Below are 24661 nucleotides of genomic sequence, written 5' to 3' on the forward strand. Positions count from 1 at the left end.
TACGGCTGGTACAAAATGCCATCAAGCGTTCACCGTGTGCTGATTCATGGCGCAGACATAATAAAGGCCGCGATCGTTCCAGTCGGAAGTCTATGTGAAGAACCACAAGAATGCCGCAACAAGGACATCAAAAATTATCGAGAACACCGAGCAAGAAAGTGTTCACGGTACACATCTGAATAATTTAGTATTTATCAACTTTTAGACATATATCTTATGATCTTTTCTTTCTATAACAGTGTCTACAAATCAAGACGTATTTAACCCGCTGATGGTGTCTTCAGATCCAATGATTTCGTCTATGTACAAAGCCCCGAAAAGGAAAAGCACTCCATTCAGAGCAGAGGCATTGAAATTTTTGAAAGAACCGAATGTTACATTGAATGGGGAACATTATTCATCAGACAATGAAGATTGCGAGGAAAATGATGAGCTGTTATCATAGTTGAAGCAATATCAACGGTGAAATGTTACCAGACGAGCCAGCACTCGGCTGGAAGTCTTGGTAATGAAGAAATTAAAAAAGGCGAAATAAACTTGTTATCATCTCTGTTGCATAATTTGAACAATTAGTGAAATGGTTTTATTTTCTCGGGTACATATATCTTTCTTATTCCTGAAGTGAAAATCTGTCTAGGGCAGAGTCTGTATCTTAGGTCAGTGTGATATGAGCGCTGCCATAGCTTAGTCAACTCTTTCCCATGTTGTAACACGAAAAATTGCTAAATAATAAAAAAAATAACAAGTAATATTCTAAAAAGTGTGTATGAAGTATTTTCTTGAATCCCCTTAGATCTATCAGAAGTTTATATATTAACAAATGATTAGGTGTTGTTGAATCAAATGACAAAAAGAACATATGTCATAATCCACAGACCATTTAAAAGTAGCTTTAAGAAACTGTAAAAACTTATAACTGTAAAATACCTCCTTAAAATGAAAAAATAGCGCTTTACTCTCTTCTACAACAAAATGTTGTTTAAGGATAACTACAACTTTGTAGAACATTGAAAAAATGTGAAAATTTAAATAAAAAAAGTTATAGCTAAAAACATGAATTTTAAGGGAAAACTATCTTTGCACCACTATAACTTCGTTCGCTTGAGAGATAAAAATTTGGTGTCGTCGACAAAGTGTCTTAAAATTGCCTTTTCTACAATGCCTCCATACAATATAAATAATTTTAGCAATAAAATAAAAAAAAATATTTTTTTCTCGGGATGCACCCCCTTAAGTCAGGTTGCATTTTACGGATTCTTTCTATGAATCCACTTAGATCCACCTAAAGTTCATATATGTAACAAAAGAGCGAGAGTTGCTGAATCTAATGACATATAGAACAGCTGCTACAACCTGCTACCCTGAAAGGTATACCCGTTTAAAAGTAGCGTTAAGAAGCTGTAAAAACTGATATAACTCCATAAAATGAAAAGATAGCGCTTTACTCTCTTCTACAACAAAATGTTTTTTTCAGGATACCTACAACTTTGTAGAACATTGAAATTTAAATAAAAAAGTTAGAGCGAAAACATGAATTTGAAGGGGAAACTATCTTTGAACCACTATAACTTCGTTCGCTTGAGAGATAGAAATTTGGTGTCTTCGACAAAGTGTCTTAAAATTGCCTTTTCTACAATGCCTTCATACAATATAAATAATTTTAGCAATAAAATTTAAAAAAAATTTCTCGGGGTGCACCCATTTAAAAATAAAAAAAAATCTCCCAAAATAGAGTGCTCAAAAAATACAACCAAACTCTAGAAGACATCATAGGTCTGCAATCAATAGTTTCACCGAAAATACCAATGTCCCACTTTTTTCAAAACCATCCCACTCTGGTGGCCACCTGCGGTCATAGCATAGTAAGAACTGTGTATTAACTCTAACATCACCATCGGAAATTGCTTAGAAAAAATTGCGCTCCTGTAGGACGAACTTTCCAAAATGACCATTTTTACGAACGTTCCGGGTTTTCCGGAAGGTCGCCTGGTGGCTACCTACGGTCATCGGTGAGTGAGAACTGCGAATTAACTCCAAGGTTATTATCAGAAATCATATTAAAAAAACGCGTTACTTTAGGATGAATTATTAATTAAATAAATAAATAATTCATTCATTACATTACTTCATAGCCAGTAATAAAGGCTTTTACTATCTTTTCAGTTGATGAAGAACTATTTTTTTGAGGAATACATGGTGGTTTTGTGCGAATTGGTCAACTGATCTAAAAGATATCTCATTTTTACTCAATGTGTTGTACTTTTTACAACGGTGCGAGTCCCGGAAGGTTAATCAAATGTTCCTATATTAATAACATTCGCAAAACGGACTATTTGGCTTGATCTTGGCCATGTGTAATGCAACCATACATTCTCACAACACTTCTCGGGCTATTTTTTTAAAGTTACACTTCCTTGTCGTAGGATTGAAGCTCTGTAGAAAAAATGAAATGTTCTTTCACCGTCACTAATTTCATTAATTGTAACATGGATATAGATAAAACTACTGATATGCGGGGGTTTTTGGACAAAAGCTCCTATAGGTTTGAGGCTTGAGCCCATTTATTCTTTAATTTAACACGCCCGAAATAAACTTTATAAACCATTACGCATATTTTCACTTGAACACTGTATGCAATAAATGTAAAAACGAACGGTGCAAAAGACAAATAATCACAGCACAGGTTTTGATCTTTTTGACAAACCTTTTCATGATATTTGCAAAAATATGCAATAAATTGTTGTCCACTTGGTAACGATTTTCATGTTACAGCCATTCTGTATTATTATGAATTTAAATCAATCTGAATGCCATAAAAATGCCTTCGAATAAAGTGAGTTGATTGAATTCAGATTTTCCATCTGTATCTAATATATCCCACCTACAAACAGCTCGCACAATGAAATTAAACTTCTAAAAAACACCCCCAAACCTGGGAAATTTAAAACTGTATCATTGTCAAACGAATAAACCCGAAATGACCTCAAAGACTGTCTCTACCAGTGCAGCGCCAGCTACTAAATGATGAACTCGCGGAAAACCAGCGACACCGCCGCAAGCGTGAATCATCTGATTTGGGGGGTAGCTCTCCCACGAATGAAAAACCAACGAACGGCACCGCAGCTCGGTCAACACGCAATAATTAGTCCGATACCCCCTCAATCAAGAAAACCCAATCTTGTTCTACGACTCAACTGCCACCCCGCAGCGCCAGGCCTCCGCGCCATGTGTGTGCATGATTATGCTGAACCGGAGGGTCATCCGCGAAGCCGCCACACCGTTACCGGTCCTCGCCGGCTATTGCCTTCTTCCCTTCCTCCCGGTATGACAATCAAGCCGGCCAGCACGGTGCTTAGTAAGTAGGATAGTGTGTGGACGACAAAAGAGTAGTCAAAGGTTCTCTCGCTCGCACGATTGCCCCCAGCATGGCCCCCCGGTTCATGCTTTGCGGAGTGCATCTCTCGAAGGGGGGTTGAAAATCCAACACTTTTGTGATGATATTTTCGGATCGGTAACGAGTGAGGGTTCTGATTTTCTCGTTGGTGTATAAATATGTTGGGAAAAGTCCCAGAAGACATCAGTCAGCTTTGATCATTTACCAGTATTACATCACGAATACGTCTAAACAGTTGAAAAATGAAGGTGCGTTGTTTTGTGGTACTGTTTGGGGTGACTTTTAGTGAAACCAAATTGTGTTGGACATTTCTGAAAAAAATATATATAATATGAAAAGTGATTTTGTGAAGTATTGATATCAGTGTATTCTCTTATCTGTTATAGGGTTTCGTTGTTTTTGCTATGGCTATTGCCATTGTTGCCAGTGCTGCCGTTGAGAAGAAAGAAGCTGCTGCGGAAGGAGAGAAAAAGCAGGACAAGCGTGGTCTGTGGGACTTGGGATACGGTTATGAATCTCACGGTTGGGATAACTCTCCATCGTTGAAGCTGTCCCATGGTTGGGATGAACCTCATTTCACCACCGTCATCAAGAAGGAGCACATTGCTGTTCCAGTTGAAGTCGAGAAGCACGTTCCATACCCAGTCAAGGTCCCATACCCAGTGACCGTCGAAAAGCACGTGCCAGTCGTTGTTGAGAAGAAGGTCCCAGTCTACGTCGAGAAGCCAGTTGCTGTCCCAGTTAAGGTCCCATACAAGGTCAAGGAATACGTCGAAGTCCCCAAGCCATACCCAGTCCATGTTGAGAAGCCATACCCAGTCTACGTGAAGAAGCCAGTCTACGTTGAGAAGCACGTACCAGTTGTCCTCAAGTCCCACGACTGGGAGCCACACCACAGCCACTCCTACTCCGAGATCCACTCGTGGCACTAAAGACTGGTCCCAACGGACCCCCCTAGAACATTCTCCAAAAAATGAAACGTCGATAATCTTAAATTTAACAGCTCAAGCTACTCCAGTATTGTGATCTTCATGTTTCATCGCTTCTAGCGCATCCAAGTCATTCGATTTGGACTGTTTTTATGTTGTTATAGACCAGCGGGAGAGAATACTCAACTTTTCGCCACCGTAGTAGAAAAGCACTTAGCTCTCTTAAGCCAAACCAATCATTTTTTCAACTTGTTGCCCAATGTAAATAAATTATTTTACTTTGCCTACATGTTGTAAGCAAAATGTAATGAAAAAAAGTAAATAAAAAAGCTTAAAACTGAATCCACCTACGACCATTTTCAATTCCTCCTCCGTCCGAATCGCAAAAAAAAAACGCAATGCAAACCGCAAAATCATTGTCATTCCACGCTGCCGTTAAATGAGCCCATCAAACGACCATGCAAAGAGGGATGCCATCATTTATGCTAATTTAATTCTACGCTAACAATCGCCGGTTGTCGCCGTCGAGTCATTCCACGGTTGAAATTGAAAGTGCTCTGAGTAGTACATTCAATTCACGGACTGGATCGGCCACAAAACGGCGAGTTGCGGTTCGCAGTCGTACACCTCAATTAGAGCACACCATCCACCAGAAATCGGACCATCGACGGCGCTGACGTTGATCTTATGCCAACCACATGGAGTTGGTTTGTTGATGGCTTCCGTTTGATATTTTTGAAGCTGAGCGGCAGCGTGTGGAAAGGAAATGGTAAAACATAGTTTACTGGGACAATATACTGAAATCAATCTGTATATGTGGATGGACACTGGAATTACTTCAGGTAATTGGCAACGATCTTGGGGGAGCTTAGAATTCTTACAAGCTAATGCGGCGAACTGGGTCAGGGTCGCTTCATTACAGAGCGGATGCCTTTTGTATCGTATGGTGAAATATATCCACAGCTGAGTCGACAGGAGTAATAAGCCAATAGTAGTCGTAGTTAGCTTTTTAGCCAAGGTGAGAGAAAGGACGTAAACTATCGATTCGCAAACGGTTTGACTTTTCCAAGCCATCGCAAAAAGTTCATATTGGCAAAACCATCATATAACAGGAAACCTCGAACAGTTACCGCAAGCCGAGTCGGAGAATTTATTCTTGGTTGAAGAAAAGTATTGAAATACGTAAATTGCTGGACTATTCTAATAAGGTGAAAAAATTCTTGAAAGTTGTTAAAAGTAGTAGAAAATTATAGTTTAATGTGATTGAAATTTTAAATTTTGGTATAAGAGATGGACGTAAAACGAACAGAGGAAAAATCGACGTTTACGTTTAAGCTAAATTTTGATATTACAAGACGATAATATTTTAAACTTATTTCCGTTACTAGAAAAAAAACATAAAGGTTGATTATCACATGTTTACATCATCGTGAAAATAAGGTTCTTGTTTCATTTAAATGTAAAGAAAAAACCTTTTAAGTTTTGTATAAAATCCATTCGAAAATACTAATACAATAGGTCCCATACTAAAAACTAAAAGCTAAAAAGTACAAAAGTTATTGAAAAGTATAAAATTTGAAAATTTAAGTGGCTAATGGGTCTCCAGTTAGCCTTGCGAGCCTTTGTGTAGGATTATCAATCCGGAGAAAGCAAGTTCGATTCTCGAGCCTAGGATGTTTTTTTAGGAAATATTCTCGACTCACTGATACTTGATGGGTTACAGCTCTTCGATGAACCTACGCCGAATGGAGTATCCTTCTCCACTGGACTCGATCCTCAATCGCCAGTCGCGTCCAGTCGTCCTGAACATTGAGCGCCCTCAGGTCCTCTTCAACTGCAAAAAGGCATCGTGTAAGCGGCCTTCCACGAAGCATGCGGCCTCTTCCGGGTTCTCTACTAAATGTTATCATATTTACTAACAACGTGACCAGCCCACCGTAGTCTGCCGTGTTGAATAAGCTTAATAATATCCAGCCCTTTATACACCTGGTACAATTCGTGATTCATGCGGCGCCGCCAGTTCTCCGCCGCCGCCGTTCTCCTGTTTACCCCCGAGTATTGTCCGCAGCACCTTACGCTCAAACACTCCGAAAGCTCTCCGATCAGCCTCCTTTAACGGCCATGTTTCATGGCCGTATAAAGCCACCGGAAGAATCAGAGTGGTATACAGCGCAAGTTTTGTTTTCGTTTGCAGACTACGGGACTTGAGCTGGTTACGAAGTCCGTAATAAGCCCTATTTTCAGCTGCAATACGCCTTTTCAACTCGCGGGTAACATCATTATCGCACGTCACTAATGTTCCAAGATACACAAATTCTTCTACCACTTCAAATTTTTCACCATCCAGCACCATTTCGCTACCACCACAACTAATGAACCCACGTTGATTGCCAGCGTGAATGTACTTCGTTTTGCTGGTATTGATCGTGCGTGAGTCCAATCCTCGCTGCCTTCCTCTTAAAAGGCGCAAAAGCCTCTTCCACGGCACGGCGATCAATCCCGATAATATCGATATCGTCCGCAAATCCCAGGAGCATATGCGATTTTGTGATAATGGTACCGATTCTTTGCACACCAGCTCTCCTAATCACTCCCTCGAGCGCTATATTGAACAGTAGATTCGAGAGTGCATCACCCTGCTTTAATCCATTTAAGGTAACAGATGACGTCGATATTTCATCCGCAACCCTTACACTTGATTTCGATCCGTCAAACGTTATACGAATCAGCCGTATCAGTTTCGCCGGAAAACCATGTTCAAGCATAATTTGCTATTATTCATTCCGTTTCACTGAATCGTACGCCGCCTTGAAATCAATAAACAGATGATGTGTCTGCAAGTTGTACTCCCGGAATTTATCAAGGATTTGTCTAAGGGTAAACATTTGATCCGTCGTTGATCTGCCCTCACAAAAACCTGCTTGGTATTCGCCGACGAAGGACTCTTCAAGGGGTCTCAATCTGTTGAACAGAATACGGGACATAATTTTGTACGCCGAATTAAGGAGGGTTATTCCTCGGCATTTGGCGCGTCCCCTGTTCTAAAGAGAGGGCAAATGAGGCTGTCCAACCAGCTAGCAGGTATTTCTTCGTCTTCCCATATTTTCGACATAATTTTTTTTTATTCGTATTTTTATTTGGTAGGCACTCTGTGTTCTTAACCGCTACTGTGCCGTGATCTACTGTGGTACTCTGCTCTACAGAATCCACACAGAATCTATTTATAGATGTCCATAATTCGTCTTTGTTGTCGTTGCCAGTCCATATCATCGTGTGTCCATTGTGTTCATTTGTCCATGTGGTGAATCCAGTAATCGTTGCGCTTTGTTCGGTTGCCATTAATCGAAGTATGTTGGAGGAGTGCCCCCGAGAAGAACAGTTTTGTCAGTCGTCATCAGGCAGCCGTATCGGTGAGGCGCATTCCCCAAACGCCACCATGCGGACTGCGCTGCTGGCGACTGACGAAGGTTTGGTGGAGGGGCTGGAAATCGAACCCATGACCATTCGCTTATAAGGCGAACTTCATAAAGCTTTTTACTGCCATGTTTGAAAAGTTCAGCCGGGAGCTGATCCTTCTCGCAGCATTATTGTTTTTAAGCTCTTTATTAGCTTTTTTCATCCTCATCTAGTGTGGGCGACTCCACAGCTTGTCCATCGTCGCAAATATTTATTCTGCTCACCGATGCACCGTCACTTCCACTATTATCAAGACATTCATAAAACGTGTTCTTCACATCGTCGGATTTATCGTTTGTCGGTGCGTGAACGTTGATTAGGCTGTGATTGAAGAATTTGCCCCGTATCCTCAACACACCGATTTGTTCGCTAATGGGTTTCCACCGCATCATTCGCTTCTTCTGCTTGTCCATCACAACGAAACCAACTCCATGCTCTGCTTTTCCGTCGCCGCTGTGATAGATGTTATACTTGTATGCAGTGTTGGTCGTGGGGTGCACGGCTCCGAATTCACGTTCTCCTGATCTAGGCCATCGGACTTCTTGAATAGCGGCCACGTTCACTCCAACCTTCTGCAGTTCACGAGCCAGAAGGCTCACTCGTCCAGGTTCATTTAGGGTCAAACTTTTCGCGGCAATCCAAGTAATTTTCACTTATCAGATTGTTTTTCATAGCCGAAAATCGACCGAAATTTTCGTGAGTGATTATCCTATCCTCCTGTGAGCGAGCATACTATACATATAGCATACTATACACGCTGCTGAACAAGTTGTCTGAGCGTATTTAAGCTCATCTACAGCCGTTTTCTTGGTAAAAATCTGGTTCCAATACACCTCAATTCTGTACTCTGTACTCGAGGTCAGAACTTTACGTTTTAACAAGCTCCATTCGCAGGAGATCCTGCGTAGCTTAGTTGGTTAAAAACATCAGTCTAGCGTACGGAGGGTTGTTGGTTCGAGTCCCATAAAAAAGTGGATAACTCCAATACATTTTTCAAAACAAGATCTTCCACATAATGTAAATATTCACATCTGCGTTTTCAGAATATGGTAAAAAACTTGGGGTAGAGTAACTTGGGGTTTTCACTGAATGCAAGGGATGGCGGGTTGAGGCATTGTCAATGTTTTATAAAAGATTCTTCAAAGCAGACTTTTTGATTACGTGTTTACAGCAGCAACGTAAAGCTTCTTTGCATTATTGAAAACGTAGAGTTTAAAGATCTCCTCCAATTTAGCGATCTCTGCCATTGCTTTATCCCCAACAAAAGCATTTGATGATGATGATGATACTACCATCTATTGTAGCAAGGCACCTGCCGATAGCACTGGCCATATCTGACAAACGATTTGATCATGATTATACTATTGTATGTATTTCATCAAACTCCTGTATGAAGGGCCAAAAATGGGTGGGGTGGTTCCATAAGCAAAGACACTTATACGAATTCACGGGATGAATAAAGAATCTCCTTCCAGAAGAAAGTTCGTACACACAAAATTATAATCTAGCCCTCGTTTCCCAGATTGACCCAATATATGGGGAGAAGAGCCCGCCCTTTATCCACGAGATGTTAACAATAGGAAGTTGGCGATTCCACTCTTCCTATCCAAATCGCTTCAATCGTTATCCCCAGCAAAAGCATTTGGGCTATATATTGGGCTTACAAACTCGACCGACAATGGTTCACATAAACTTGATCAGCTTAGTATGCATTAGATGTATGAGTGGGTTTTCCCTTTAGAAGAAATCTTTAAAAATAGTATTGAAATACTGATACTAACAGTATTTCAATACTATTTTTATAGTAATAGTAATACAGTATCAGTATGATAATAAATAGATTCTTTATCAAAGTCCTTTAGATCAAACTCTGCTTAACAAGTTTTGCAAGTTTTCCGAAAAAATATTCGGTGTGACAGTCAAAGGTTGTAACGGCCATTCGGTCCGTTACGGTTTGTAAATATTTTGTATAATTTAATAATGTAATTTTAGAAAGTAGGGCCCTCGGCTACAAAGCAAGACCATGCTGAGGGTGGCTGGGTTCGATTCCCGGTGCCGGTCTAGGCAATTTTCGGATTGGAAATTGTCTCGACTTCCCTGGGCATGAAAGTATCATCGTGTTAGCCTCACGAATGCAAAAATGGTAACCTGGCCTAGAAACCTCGCAGTTAATAACTGTGGAAGTGCTTAATGAACACTAAGCTTCGAGGCGGCTCTGTCCCAGTGTGGGGATGTAATGCCAATAAGAAGAAGAAGAATTATAGAAAGTAGTTTAATTAATATTTTTCCTGTAAGTAGTATACTGCCGTTATACGCATAACTGTCCCATGTACATAAGGAATCCCACCAAACATCGGACAACTATGCGTATGACGGCAGTATAAAGCTATAAAATAATTCCATTCCAGTACACCACGTTTTAAAAATGGTAACTTGGCTTAGAAACCTCGCAGTTAATAACGGTGGAAGTGCTTAATGAACACTAAGCTGCGAGGCGGCTCTGTCCCAGTGTGAGGATGCAATGCCAGTGAGAAAAAGAAGAAGAAGACACAGACGTTTTAAAAGCTCTTTATTCTCTCACGCTCGCAGAACGCTCAGAACGTTCTAGATCAACGTGCCTATCATGTGGCGAGCGCGTGTGATTACGTCACGGGTCGGGTAGTGACCATCCTGGGGAAAATCCCAACAAAGTCTCTTTAATAATTTTCGGGAAAGATCGGCAGCCAAAGTAGGCTGCGATCCGAATGGATTAATTGCTTCCTGCACTTCGATCGTTAGGAGGGGGACATGCGATCTAGGGACTTCGTGAGGTCGAAACCGAAGGCTAAGAATTAGGACAATCTTACATTTAATCTGAGGATTCTTGATTGTGACTAGTTCACTTTTATCTGGATTGTGGAAGAGGCGGGAGTTGTCCGATTAAATTTCGCGTCGTGAGATGATTTTGAAGGTAGATAATGAGTGACATGGAGGCCTTTTCGAAGTTACTAATTTAAGTTCAAACTCTCTCCTAGTTTCTAGCAAGGATAGTGTCTTTTTCCATTAAACGTGCTATCAGTAGGAAGTGTGCGAGTGTGGAGCGAAATACAGGTAAATCACGTGCTGTAGAATGTGCTTTTTGGTGTGATAGCGTGAGGAACGCGTTTTTTCCTCAGATTCGTGGCAGTCCGTCACCTCACCAGTATCAGCCAGCGACAACTTCTGACCCCACTCTGCAGCTTCAAAGTTTCCCGGCGGTCCACTTTGCCGGAAGGGGCCGCGTCCGTTAATTTCGCGCCCAGGCAGGGCGAAGCCAAAAACAAGTAAGTAAGCACCAACATCAACCGTTTTCCCGCTTTCGGTGACGACCGAGAGCGCAGCAGCAGCAGCAGCAGCAAAGCACACATCTCGTTGGCGAGGCGCCGTCGGCGCATGAAGACTACCGTAGCGTAGAAGGAGGAACCGCAACAGAGCGCGCACCGCGGGCGCGGTGTAAGAGACCGGCATCGCACATGGCAAACGTCGCCATCTCCATCGGTAGACCACGTGCGTAGGCATCGTCCGCTCATCAGGCCGCCTGCGGCACCGCACCTTCTCACCGTCCGGTGATCAGCGTAGCCATCGTCCAGAACAACCGCATCGATGCCAGCGTCCCCGTCGTAAGGGAGCACAACGCCGACAAAAATACATTTAACCCTTAAATGCGCAATGTTGCTTTAAAACAACAAACCGAAAATACGTTTAATGTTTAGGACTTCAATAGTTATTTACGTTAAAAATGTTTCCGGCGATTTCTAAAAAAATCGCCTTGCGCCTTTAAGGGTTAATGTTCCGTAAGTAAACGCATGCGAAAGTAAATTTCCCAAGCTTGGTGAAGATTTTTTTGGATTTGCCTGCTCCCAATTTTGGTTGGTGATGCGTGGCGGTGAGAGGCTATTTTCCTGTTAGCCGATCCTTATGAATGTGAATGTTGTGCGGTGTCAATAGCACGTGATAAAAGTTAGCAAGATTGATAGTGTATAATATGAAAGTAGTCGGTAGCGAACAGAAGAAGATGTGGATGTGGATGTGATTAAACGCAATGAGGGTACCCTAGACAAACCGGATGTGTTTTATACGAGAAAAGGTAATTTAGAGGAGGTTTATAGCCAACCGCTGATGATAACAACTGTGAGCGGATATTCTTGCTTCCAACTAGGTTGTCTTTGCTCTTTCTGACGATCGAGCGTGTTTTGAGGGGGAGTATTTTTTATTTGGAATCCCTATAGCCTGTCGATCTTCGCGCTTTTCTTGCATTATTGGAAAACAATAACCTTTTCCCCTGAAAGGTCTTAGACCGGGTAACCATAAAACAGGTGGATGGTCTCCATTAGGAGTGGCGTTTAAACCATCCGCTAATCCTTTCGGAAGGTGCGGACGGATCGTACGGTTATAAAGTCAAAATAAACCTTAACCCTTATCCTCCCTTGATACTTTTTAGGCACTAAAAAATGACTTCAAAAAATCATAACTCCGTTGATTCTCAACCGATTTTGACGATTCACCTACCAAACGAACCGGTTAGGTCTCTAGTTTTCAAACCTGAGAAGAGAATCGGCATTGGCCACCTGGTTCCGGAATAATTCCGGGGTCGAGTGGGGTACCTTTTTTTTCCAAATCAAATGACCATGCTAAAAGTCTTAAATCTAATTTTTTGATGTGTCCCACTTCATGAAATCACGAGACATGTTCAATAGTGCTTGTTCCAAGGTTCCCTGGTGAGTTTGGACAGGTTCTGCGGCATTCCGGGGACCTGGTTCCCCCGGGACGTGGCCACTTTTCGATTTGATTCGAAACCCTCTTGCGATGTCTCAAACTTCATGATTTTGCGCAACAAGCTCAATAGAGTCTAATTTGAGGTACCTAAGTGGTTCTGGTCAGGTTCCGTGGCATTCCGGGGACCTGGTTCTCCCGGGGAAGTGGCCACTTTTTGATTTGATCCGAAACCCTTCTTGCGACGTCTCAATCTTCATGATTTCGCGAAACGAGCTCGATAGAATCTAATTTGAGGTAGCTGAGTGGTTCGGGTCAGGTTCCGTGGCATTCCGGGGACCTGGTTCCCCCGGGGAAGTGGCCACTTTTCGATTTGATCCGAAACCCTTCTTGCGACGTCTCAATCTTCATGATTTCGCGAAACGAGCTCAATAGAGTCTAATTTGAGGTACCTGAGTGGTTCTGGTCAGGTTCCGTGGCATTCCGGGGACCTGGTTCCCCCGGGGAAGTGGCCACTTTTTGATTTGATCCGAAACCCTGCTTGCGACGTCTCAAACTTCATGATTTCGCGAAACGAGCTCGATAGAATCTAATTTGAGGTAGCTGAGTGGTTCTGGGCAGATTCCGTGGCATTCCGGGGACCTGCTTCCTCCGGGCAAGTGGCCACTTTTCGATTTGATTCGAAATCCATTTTGCGACGCTTCAAACTTCATGATTTCGCGAAACAGGCTCAATAGAGTCTAATTTGAGGTACCTGAGTGATTCTGGTCAGGTTCCGTGGCATTCCGGGGACCTGGTTCCCCCAGGGAAATGGCCACTTTTTGATTTGATCCGAAACCCTTCTTGCGACGTCTCAATCTTCATGATTTCGCGAAACGAGCTCAATAGAGTCTAATTTGAGGTACCTGAGTGGTTCTGGTCAGGTTCCGTGGCATTCCGGGGACCTGGTTCCCCCGGGGAAGTGGCCACTTTTTGATTTGATCCGAAACCCTGCTTGCGACGTCTCAAACTTCATGATTTCGCGAAACAGGCTCAATAGAGTCTAATTTGAGGTACCTGAGTGGTTCTGGTCAGGTTCCGTGGCATTCCGGGGACCTGGTTCCCCCGGGGAAATGGCCACTTTTTGATTTGATCCGAAACCCATTGTGCGACGCCTCAAACTTCATGATTTCGCGAAACGAGCTCAATAGAGTCTAATTTGAGGTACCTGAGTGGTTCTGGTCAGGTTCCGTGGCATTCCGGGGACCTGGTTCCCCCGGGGAAATGGCCACTTTTTGATTTGATCCGAAACCCTTCTTGCGACGTCTCAAACTTCATGATTTCGCGAAACGAGCTCAACAGAGTCTAATTTGAGGTACCTGAGTGGTTCTGGGCAGATTCCGTGGCATTCCGGGGACCTGCTTCCTCCGGGCAAGTGGCCACTTTTCGATTTGATCCGAAACCCATTTTGTGACGTCTCAAACTTCATGATTTCGCGAAACGAGCTCAATAGAGTCTAATTTGAGGTACCTGAGTGGTTCTGGGCAGATTCCGTGGCATTCCGGGGACCTGCTTCCTCCGGGCAAGCGGCCACTTTTCGATTTGATCCGAAACCCATTTTGTGACGTCTCAAACTTCATGATTTCGCGAAACGAGCTCAATAGAGTCTAATTTGAGGTACCTGAGTGGTTCTGGGCAGATTCCGTGGCATTCTGGGGACCTGCTTCCTTCGGGGAAGTGGCCACTTTTTGATTTGATCTGAAACCCATCTGGCGACCTCTCAAACTTCATGAGTTTATGTAACGAGCTCAATAAAGTCTAATTTGAGGTACTGGAGTGGTGCTGATAAGATTCAGTGGCATTCTGGAAACCTGGTTCCCTTGGGGAAGCGGCTACTTTTCGATTTGATTCTAAACCCATCTTGCGATGCCTCAAACTTCATGATTTCGCGAAACGCAGTCAATAGAGTCTAATTTGAGGTATCTGAGTAGTGCTGGTCAGGTTATGTTACATCCTTGGAATCTGGTTCTACCAGGGAAGTGGTCCCTTTTTGATGTGATCTGAAACCCATTTTCCGTCGTCTCAAATTTCAAGATTTCACGAAACGAACTCAATAGATTCTATTTCGAGGTATCTGAATGGTGTTCATCAGGTTTCGTGACATTCCGAGAACCTGGTTCTCTTTGAGATGTGGGCTTTTTTGTAGTGATCGGAAACCCATCTCTAGACAAACTTCATGGTTTCACAAGACATTTTCAATAGAGATTTTTTCAAGGTACTCGAGTGGTGCATGTTATGTTCCGTGGCGTTCAGGGAATGTGGTTTACCAGGCAGGTTCTTGATGCATTTTTAAACCCTTCCTGAATCGTATCACTTGTGTCAGGTGGAAACTATCCAGAAGTACAAAATTTCTCAGAATACTCGAGAGCATGTACAACATTTTAGAATTTCATGTTTCGTTGTTCATGTTACAGATTACATGATTCAGGATTCAGAATACATAGAGCAATTTAATCATCCCCGAGGACACCAGGTTACTGACATAATGAGAAACGTCTTCTTGTTTCGCGAGATCGTGAAGTTTGAGACGTCAAAATATTGTTCAGTTCAGTTCACATTAAAAAATGACCACATCCCCGGGAGAACCAGGTCTCGCGAAGTCATGAAGTTTGAGACGTCGCAAGAAGTCGTAACCGCAAAAAGTTGCCATTTCTCGGGGGAACTAGGATCCCGGGATGCAACGGAACCTGACTAGCACCACTCAAGTACCTTTAAATTGAGCTCGTTCCGTGAAATCATGAAGTTTGAGTCGTCGCAAAATGGATTTTAGATCACATCAAAAAGGACCACTTCCTTGATGGACCCACGATGCCACGTTACCTAACCCGCACCACTCAGGTACCTCAAATTAGACTGTTGAGCTCGTTTCGCAAAATCATGAAGTTTGAAACGTCGCAAGATGGGTTTCGGATCAAATCCAAAAATCAGCGACTTTCCCGAGGGAACCAGGTCCCCGAAATACCATGGAACCTGACCAGAACCACTCAGGTACCTCAAATTAGACACTATTGAGATCGTTTCGCGAAATTATGAAGTTTGAGACGTCGCAAGATGGGTTTCGAATCAGAACGAAAAGTGGTCACTTCCCCGGGAGAACCAGGCCCCCGGAATGCCACGGAATCTGACTAGAACCACTCAGTTACCTCAAATTAGACTCTTTAGAGCTTGTTTTGCGAAATCATGAAGTTTGAGACGTCGCAAGATGGGTTTCGAATCAGAACGAAAAGTGGTCACTTCCCCGGGGAAATCAGGTCACTGGAATGCCACGGAACCTGACCAGAAGCACTTAGGTACCTCAAATTAGACTCTGTTGAGCTCGTTTCGCAAAATCAAGAAGTTTGAAACGTCGCAAGATGGGTTTCAGATCAAGTAAAAATCAGCCACTTCCCCGGGGGAACCAGGTCCCGGGATGCCACAGAACTTGACCAGCACTACTCAGATACCTCAAAGTAGACTCTATTGAGGTCGTTTCGCGAAATCAGTAAGTTTGAGACATCGCAAGATGGGTTTTGGATCAAATCGAAAAGTGGCCACTTCCCCGGGGGAACCAGGTCCCCGGAATGCCACGGAACCTGACCAGAACCACTCAGTTACCTCAAATTAGACTCTTTAGAGCTTGTTTCCCGAAATCATGAAGTTTGAGACGTCGCAAGAAGGGTTTCAGATCAAATCAAAAAGTGGCCACTTCCCCGGGGGAAGCAGGTCCCCAGAATGCCACGGAACCTGACCAGTACCACTCAGCTACCTCAAATTAGACTCTATTGAGCTCGTTTCGCGAAATCATGAAGTTTGAGACGTCGCAAGTAGGGTTTTGGATCAAATCAAAAAGTGGCCACTTCCCCGGGGGAACCAGGTCCCCGGAATGCCACGGAACCTGACCAGAACCACTTAGGTACCTCAAATTAGACTCTATTGAGCTTGTTTTGCAAAATCATGAAGTTTGAGACATCGCAAGATGGGTTTCGGATCAAATCGAAAAGTGGCCATGTCCCGGGGGAACCAGGTCCCCGGAATGCCGCAGAACCTGTCCAAACCCACCAGGGATCCTTGGAACAGGCACTAATGAACATGTCTCGTGATTTCATGAAGTGGGACACATCAAAAAATTAGTCTTCAGAGTTTTAGCATGGTCATTTGATATGAGAAAAAAAAGGTACCCCACTCGACCCCGGAATTATTCCGAAACCATGAGGTCAATGCCGATTCTCTTCTCAGGTTTGAAAACTAGAGACCTAACCGGTTCGTTTGGTAGGTGAATCATCAAAATCGGTAGAGAATCAACGGAGTTATGATTTTTTGAAGTCATTTTTTAGTGCCTAAAAAGTATCAAGGGAGGATAAGGGTTAATAATTGATAATTTATGATGATCTACTATTATATAATGAACTAAAATTCTTCATCTCAGAAATGTTCCACAAAAATTTAAAAAAAAATGGAACTTTGAAAACAAGAAATCATTACGCTTTTTGACTGAGCTCAACTAAGACGACCATTAGTGCTCGTATAAAGCTGGATACTGAACTTATTCTTCCCGAAAAGCTTTCTGATAGCAGACTTATACTGCACTGAACGTCGGAAAACTCTGTTCAATATTTTCGAACCGCCAAAACGCTAATAAAATTATTGTTTATGATTTGTATCTAGTAAAATTGGTTTATGAGTTGGTAAAAAGAAGCGAAAAAGTTCAAACGGTTTTCGCAGTAAAAAAATAAATTTTAAGGTGTTTCTTGTAGTGCAAACCATTTGAGTAAAACTACAAGAAAGGTAATTTTTTATTGCAGCAAATTGGCGGGTCGAAAATAGTGACTTTAGTGACCATTTTCCGAAAAAATAGTGACTTTTGGATGCAAATAGTGACTTACTACCAGCCCTGAATATGTAACTCTCGCGGTAAGATATTTAATGGATTATACCTTGTTCAGATTGGCCTTTTCTGAAATATCGTTTTTAAGAATGTTCTATTAAACAAATTGTCATTTTCTTAGATGAATGAGGTGCAGTATTCTGCCTACATGTTATTTATTTATTTATTTATTTATTTATTTATTTATTTATTTATTTATTTATTTATTTATTTATTTATTTATTTATTTATTTATTTATTTATTTATTATTATACATCAACAGGCTTGTTGTTGCCCCAATGATGTTATGGATGAAATACAATATAATACAACATTCATAATAAAAACATACAGATAGTCAAGTCATGGTAACACACACTAATATAGCTAAGAAACTTGGTCATTAAAAAAACAATAAAATTTACGCCGGAGAACCTCTCAGGACAAATGGAAATCAAACACTTGGGAAACTTGATTGAATATCCGCTGCAAACCGCCTAAAGCTCCTTCCTGACCGTAATTTGTTCGATGGTTTCTTGGCCTCAACATTACATAGTTACGAAGAGCTCTCGGACGGGCGTTCAGATTGATAAGCTCAAGAAGAACCTTTGAAACAACCCTCCCTTGTACGACGTCAGCAATGGTCGTATATCAATCGTATATATGATCGTATATCAATTCCATCTTTACTGGATTTCATATTTGTTTCCTAAGGTGGCAACAAGACGTAATTGATTTCCAACAATTTAAACAAAACTCGCCAAAGTAAGTATTCCACGGTTTGTATTGTTGAATTTTCCCTATTAACAGTTTAAATACATATAAATGAACAATTCGCAGTACAATGTCTGTTGACTCATATAGTTACTCACGTTTAGTGTCTTCGTCTAGTCCATTGCGTCCGGAAAGCGGTCTCGAACGGTAGTCTTTCATTATTTTTAATAACCCAAAAAATATCCAATTAACTTAATCGTAGTAATCTTGCTGTATTTTCAAGATTCCAAACTATGTTTGAGCTTTTGTCTTGGACGTGATCCTCCTATTTATGATAAGTTTAATAGGGGTTTTAATTAATTTGTTTACCTCCTATATATGTTATTTTCTCAATAATCCATTTCCTATTCGATCAAGCTAAACAAATTGCACGTAAACTAATCTAATGCCAACCAAAAAAAGAAGAACCTACGTAACAATTCATAGAGGAATTTGTTGAGGAATTCCTGAAAGATCTCCTAGAAAGAATCATGGATAAATTCTCAGAATGGTTTCTATTTATACTACTTGAGTTATTCCCAGAGAAGAAAAAAATGGATTTCTTCCCAAAAACAAATCCTTGAATATTACACCAGTCGCCAGTTGTTCGCACATTTTATTATCCAGCAAAATCCACTGTACTGTAATAACAGTGAATATAATTTTATGTATTCGTCGGTGAGCATTCGTTCATGTTGTGGTTTAAGCTACAATATATTCTACGGCTGGTTTAAGCTACAATATATTCTGACTTTCTACGTGCGTTTCTTGCTACATCTTTCGGATAAACATCCCGAGTTGACAAATTTATTTATTTATTATCAGACTAAGGCCGGAGTGGCCTGTGCTGCACATAAAAGTCTTCTCCATTCAGCTCGGTCCATGGCTGCACTTCGCCAACCACGCAGACTGCGGAGGGTCCGCAAATCGTCCTCCACCTGATCGATCCACCTTGCCCGCTGTGCACCTCGCCTTCTTGTTCCCGTCGGATCATTGTCGAGAACCATTTTCACCGGATTACTGTCCGACATTCTGGCTACGTACCCGGCCCACCGCAGTCTTCCGATTTTCGCGGTGTGAACGATGGATGGTTCTCCCAACAGCTGATGCAACTCGTGGTTCATTCGCCTCCTCCACGTACCGTCCGCCATCTGCACTCCACCATAGATGGTACGCAACACTTTCCTTTCAAAAACTCCCAGTGCGCGTTGGTCCTCCACGAGCATCGTCCAGGTCTCGTGTCCGTAGAGAACTACCGGTCTTATAAGCGTTTTGTAGATAGTCAGTTTGGTACGGCGGCGAACTCTATTCGATCGAAGCGTCTTGCGGAGTCCAAAGTACGTACGATTTCCAGCCACTATGCGCCTCCGAATTTCTCTGCTGGTATCGTTATCGGCGGTCACCAGTGAGCCCAAGTACACGAATTCTTCAACCACCTCGATTTCGTCACCACCGATAGAAACTCGTGGTGGGTGGCTTACATTGACCTCTCTTGAACCTCTTCCTATCATGTACTTCGTCATCGACGTGTTGATGACTAGTCCAATCCGTTTAGCTTCGCTTTTCAGTCTGATGTAGGCTTCCTCCATCCTCTCAAAGATACGTGCCATGATATCAATGTCGTCGGCGAAACCCGAGTAGACGAAAATAGCCTAATAATATCACATATCGATTAGATATCAAAATGAGATATGGTCATGATTAAAATAAAAAATCAAAGATCTGACGACAAAATCAATATTTTGGACTTAAATACCATAAGAAGATCAAGTTATGGTATTTGTAAGAAGTGATCAAAATCATGTGCCATTAGTTTGTTATTATCCATAGCATATCTTGATATCGAGGTGATATTTCGATACAAAATTTTAATATTGTTGCTTGTTCCTTTATCTCTTATATCAATCGAGCCCATATCATGTTTTGATATTATGTTCATGGCTTCTGCCCGGGGTATAGCCGCCAGATGGCCAAATATTCAAATGAAATTGTATTCATTTTAAACTGGGTTTCCAAATCGATTTTTCCTTTTGAAGCTTTAAAAAAAATATCAATCATACTACGATTTTGTTGAAATTTCGATTATATAGTTATTCCTCGTTTAATAAATTACTGTTGAACTATTTAGATCAAAAGAAAAATAGTTACATTTTGAACATTCAGCTTATGTAAATTCCTAATAAGACTGATATGAGGGTATTTTCAATATGGAACAACGTTGGTTTCCTATTTTGTTACATTTTCTTTCGAACAAAATCTTATGTTTATATAAAGATCCATACAATGAAATTCTATTTAGAGCATGAGCATGATTGACCGCCCACGGTTGCTACTCCGTTATTGCCAGGTCAGCTGTAATTACACAATACACAGAGAACCAACAGATGAAGCTTGGGACTAACATAATCTTCAATCTGTAAGAACTGATGACCCAAAAATAAGCAATACCAGCGCCTGCCGTGACCTGACCTATTTTTCGATATTGCCCAAAAAATATTATGCAGAGAGCCGGGGTACGATTTTCTTGAATCTATAGAAAATCGTACCCCGGCTCTCTGCATAATATTTTTTGGGCAATATCGAAAAATAGGTCAGGTCACGGCAGGCGCTTCAATTTGTTTATTTCGCAAACCATATGGACATTATTGAGCGAACATTTGAAAAGGTGACAAATCGGTACACCCGCTTGAAACGTGAGGGTGACAAAACAAAAGTTAAACTGGTGGTGAATGCTTCGTAGACAAAGTACAATAAGTACATGCTAGTGAGCGGAGCAGGGGCAATATGACCCGCCTAGGAAGCTAGATTGCGATAGACGGGTTTGTGGTCGTGGTTGACTCCGCACCTAATATATATATATATATATATATATATATATATATCCTGTACACAAGACATAAGACCGGTGTGGTCTTCTATACAAAAATGAGACTAGGATCATGCTCGAGGAGAACTTGCAAGCATTTGGAGCTTTCGAGTGAGGCGTGCTTAGGACCTACTTTGGCGATGTACAAGAGAATGGTGTGTGACAGCGAGGAATAAGCCAAACGCAACAGCGAACCCAATATCCAGAAGGTGATCAAATCTGGAAGGATACAGTGAGCAGGACATGTTGCAAGAATGTAAATAAGCAAAGATGGCGTTCGCGTTCAATCCGGTTAGTTCAAGAAGGCGGAGAGCGCAGCGAACAATAGATGGACGGACATGATGCAAAACGAATTGGCAAATTCAGTGATGAGCACAGTCGTGATTGATGGGATGTGACTGCGAACGAGTATTGTGGCACCAAATTGTTGATTCAGTGTTATTTGTTTAGATGTAAGCTAATAAATGAAAATTCATTATACAAGAATGTCAAGGTTTCATGTACAATGCTAATGAGTACATATTACATTAGTAAAATTATTTATCTCACAATTCAAATTTTCAAACAGATCCCGTTAGATTCCACTATAGAATGGTAAAAAAATCTAGCAACTGATAGTTGAGTGCTCAATAAATAAATCACGCACATCAAGATCAACTACGTTGTTGTCTCAGTCACCTGAGAGCATAATAACCAAGTTATACAATCTTGTCACCGTAACGCCATCAGTCACCTTGAGAACGGGGGCAAATAGTCTGTCTCTCCCAGCCGATCAAATTCAAATCGTCTTCAAGAAACCGTTTTATTTACGACAAAACCCGTTACACTTTCGCTTTTTATTGTTATTACCCTTAGTCGCGAATCACCGTGCATAGAATAAAGTAAACGAAAAGATAAACAATCTGATCGGGCAACGGAATTCACTTGGAATAACGACCCGATCGCAACAACATAACATGATTGACTTCACTACATTAAAATTATTAATAATATAAAAAATATTAAGCTGAATGTAAAAAAAAAGACCAGGTTAGCAAAATTCCTTCTATTTCTACCACGTTGTAATCTTTACAGAACTGTGAGACCGTTTTTAGTGTCTCGTATTTGTCTCGATAAATAATTGAACAGTTCCCCAACATTCTAAATAAAATCGTTTAATTTATTCTTGATCGATCAATTCTTGACAGGAACAGCTTCTTCCTTCTTCTCCTTATTGGCATTACATCCCCAACTGAGACATTACCGTCCAAAGTTATTTGTATTTTATGAGGCTTACATGATAATACTTCTAGGCCTTGGGAAGCCAAAATAAAATACAACCAAAAAATGTTCAAGATCAAAAATCGAACTCTTCCATCTTCAGCATAGTTTTGCTTTTGCTATACACGCATCTCATCGCACAACAGATAATTGTTATGAAAATTTGCTAAAACTTACACAATGTATTTGTACATTAAACTTGCATATCGCATACAGAAACAGAATTGTATGAAAGTGTGACTAACGCTAGTTGGGTGTAGCTAGAACCCAAAAATACGGTTTGAACATTTAGGAAAGGGGCGAACTTGAGATTGGGATTTAGATCTCACTGTTCACTATGCAGAAACAACAGACAGTGAAACTAACACGCGAAAGGTACCATTCGGTCATTTCTGTCCACACGGGGAAAGGTGTGGTAGGTAATAGAAAAAAAAACTACAAACGGCGACGAACCGGCTGATTATCTCACATGCGATTTGATGCGATGCTTCTCACCTGCGTCTCCTCATATTTATCCTGCAGTATATGCCCGAAGTGCATTGTGATTCGGGCGTACATTATGTTGTGAACAAATACTCGGATTATCGATTTCGATTACCTCTAACATTATTTTGAAAACTATAAAAGCTGTTTGTTTTGAAGGAAAATGGTTCCTGTGCTTCATCAGACAATATCTGGTTGAAAAAATTGTGATTCTAGTATTTGTCTAAAAATAATGTACGCTAAGTACTTCGATGTGACTGATTTTCCCCGATATGAATGAAAAAAAAAATCGGTTATGTAAAAGAGCGGAAACCCAGACAGCCACCACCACCACAATAGACATCACCGGCTTACAGCGCATACGGCCAAGGTCAAGGCTGGAATATTGGAAACTTTACTGGCATCCGTCAACAACGTAAAAAAACTGACGACCATGTGGCGACCGGAGAAGAGCTCCCAAGCGATGAATGCCGATGTGTCGGACCGGAGAGCGTCTCCTACATCAACGATGCGACGACGTCTGCCCGCTAGCTGATGCGCACCTCGACTTTTTGTTCTCCCTACACCAGGCCTGCTGCTGGTCAAGTCCGTTCCGTTGGTGCATAAATTTCGCAGTTAGGTGTTGCGTGTTGATGACGAGTTGCAAGTGGGTGCGATGGAGTCAGTTAACAACAACAGCGGCGGCGGCGTATCGAAATTTATGACTCACGCGTACGTGATTTGGAGCAACGATTCACTTTGGGTTTCATGCATTTTTTCGGTTTTGCATAGATTAAATCACATCAAGCTTTCACTACTAAATAAACTAAGAAAGACCCATTAATGCGGGTGATATAGATGAGACGCACGATTTTTCGGCAACGGTCCAAGGTAACAACTGTAAATGGCATTGATTTTAGTTAGGAAACTTTTTATGCAACTCTAATTCATAGGAAAAAGGATTGAGCTTTGTAAAATCACTTGAACAACATTTATTTCTTCCAAGCTATTTCCCATGTAAACGTCTTTCTAAATCACCAATGAATTGTCTGAAATTCTGCTATGGCTCGTGGATTATCAAAAAAATGCTAAAATTCTGAGAACCATACCTTGCGACATATTAAATTACTCCGCGACGAGTTATGGTCAATGGAAGCACAATGGAACCATTTTGAACAGTTGTGGCCACTCTGGCACAGGTTCCGATACACCACTACCCGGGATCGGAAGACCGAATCAAAATATTTAGAAAACTACCATGTGACTAAAATTAATGAGTACCCTGTTATGCGACACAGCAAATAACACTGCTGCGTCGAAATCAGGAAGTGCAATTAAACCGTTTTGGGCAAGCAGCTATTATTTAATTATTTTATGGAAAGTTTGGAATTGTTTGATGCTACTTTTGATTTATTTATGAAAATTTTGTATGTTTTTGCAGGGAGCATTTTGATTTCTCTATGGAAAGTTCTGTCTGGTATTCTTGCTACATGCCTTGCCCATAGTACCCTTCCGGCTTTAGCTATCTTCTGGATGCTGGGTACGCCATATAACTGGGTGGTTCATACTTTGTCGCCAGATATTATTTTTTGTACACCCCCAAAGATGGTCCTAAGCACCCGTCTCTCGAATACTCCGAGTGCTTGCATGTCCTCCCCAAGCATGGTCCAAGTTTCATGTCCGTAGAGCGTCTTATGAGCGTTTTGTACATGGCACATTTGGGGCGGTGGTGAATCTTTTTTTACGGCAGTTTCTTCTGGAGCCCGTAATAGGCCCGACTTTCACAGACAATGCACCTTCGTATTTCACGACTAACATTATTATCGGCTGTTAGCAAGGGTCCCTGTTGCGCTTGGTTCCGCCCACCAGTCCAACTTTAATTGCTTCACGTTTCAGGTAGGTGTACACTTCTGCAATGTTGAACAAC

At 41.6% G+C, this 24661-nt stretch overlaps 1 protein-coding gene across 1 annotated transcript; it reads left to right on the forward strand.

The window, feature by feature from the left end:
* The first annotated feature begins 3511 nt into the window (after positions 1 to 3511).
* On the forward strand, positions 3512 to 4665 carry LOC134216306 (uncharacterized). The gene is made up of 2 exons (XM_062695224.1): positions 3512 to 3642; positions 3781 to 4665. The coding sequence occupies exons 1-2, from the start codon at positions 3637 to 3639 to the stop codon at positions 4324 to 4326; spliced, it is 552 nt and encodes a 183-aa protein (XP_062551208.1). The 5' UTR covers positions 3512 to 3636; the 3' UTR covers positions 4327 to 4665.
* Positions 4666 to 24661: the final 19996 nt, after the last annotated feature.

This window comes from Armigeres subalbatus, chromosome 2 (genome assembly GCF_024139115.2).
Source record: "Armigeres subalbatus isolate Guangzhou_Male chromosome 2, GZ_Asu_2, whole genome shotgun sequence".
Classification (NCBI taxonomy): Eukaryota; Metazoa; Arthropoda; class Insecta; order Diptera; family Culicidae; genus Armigeres; species Armigeres subalbatus.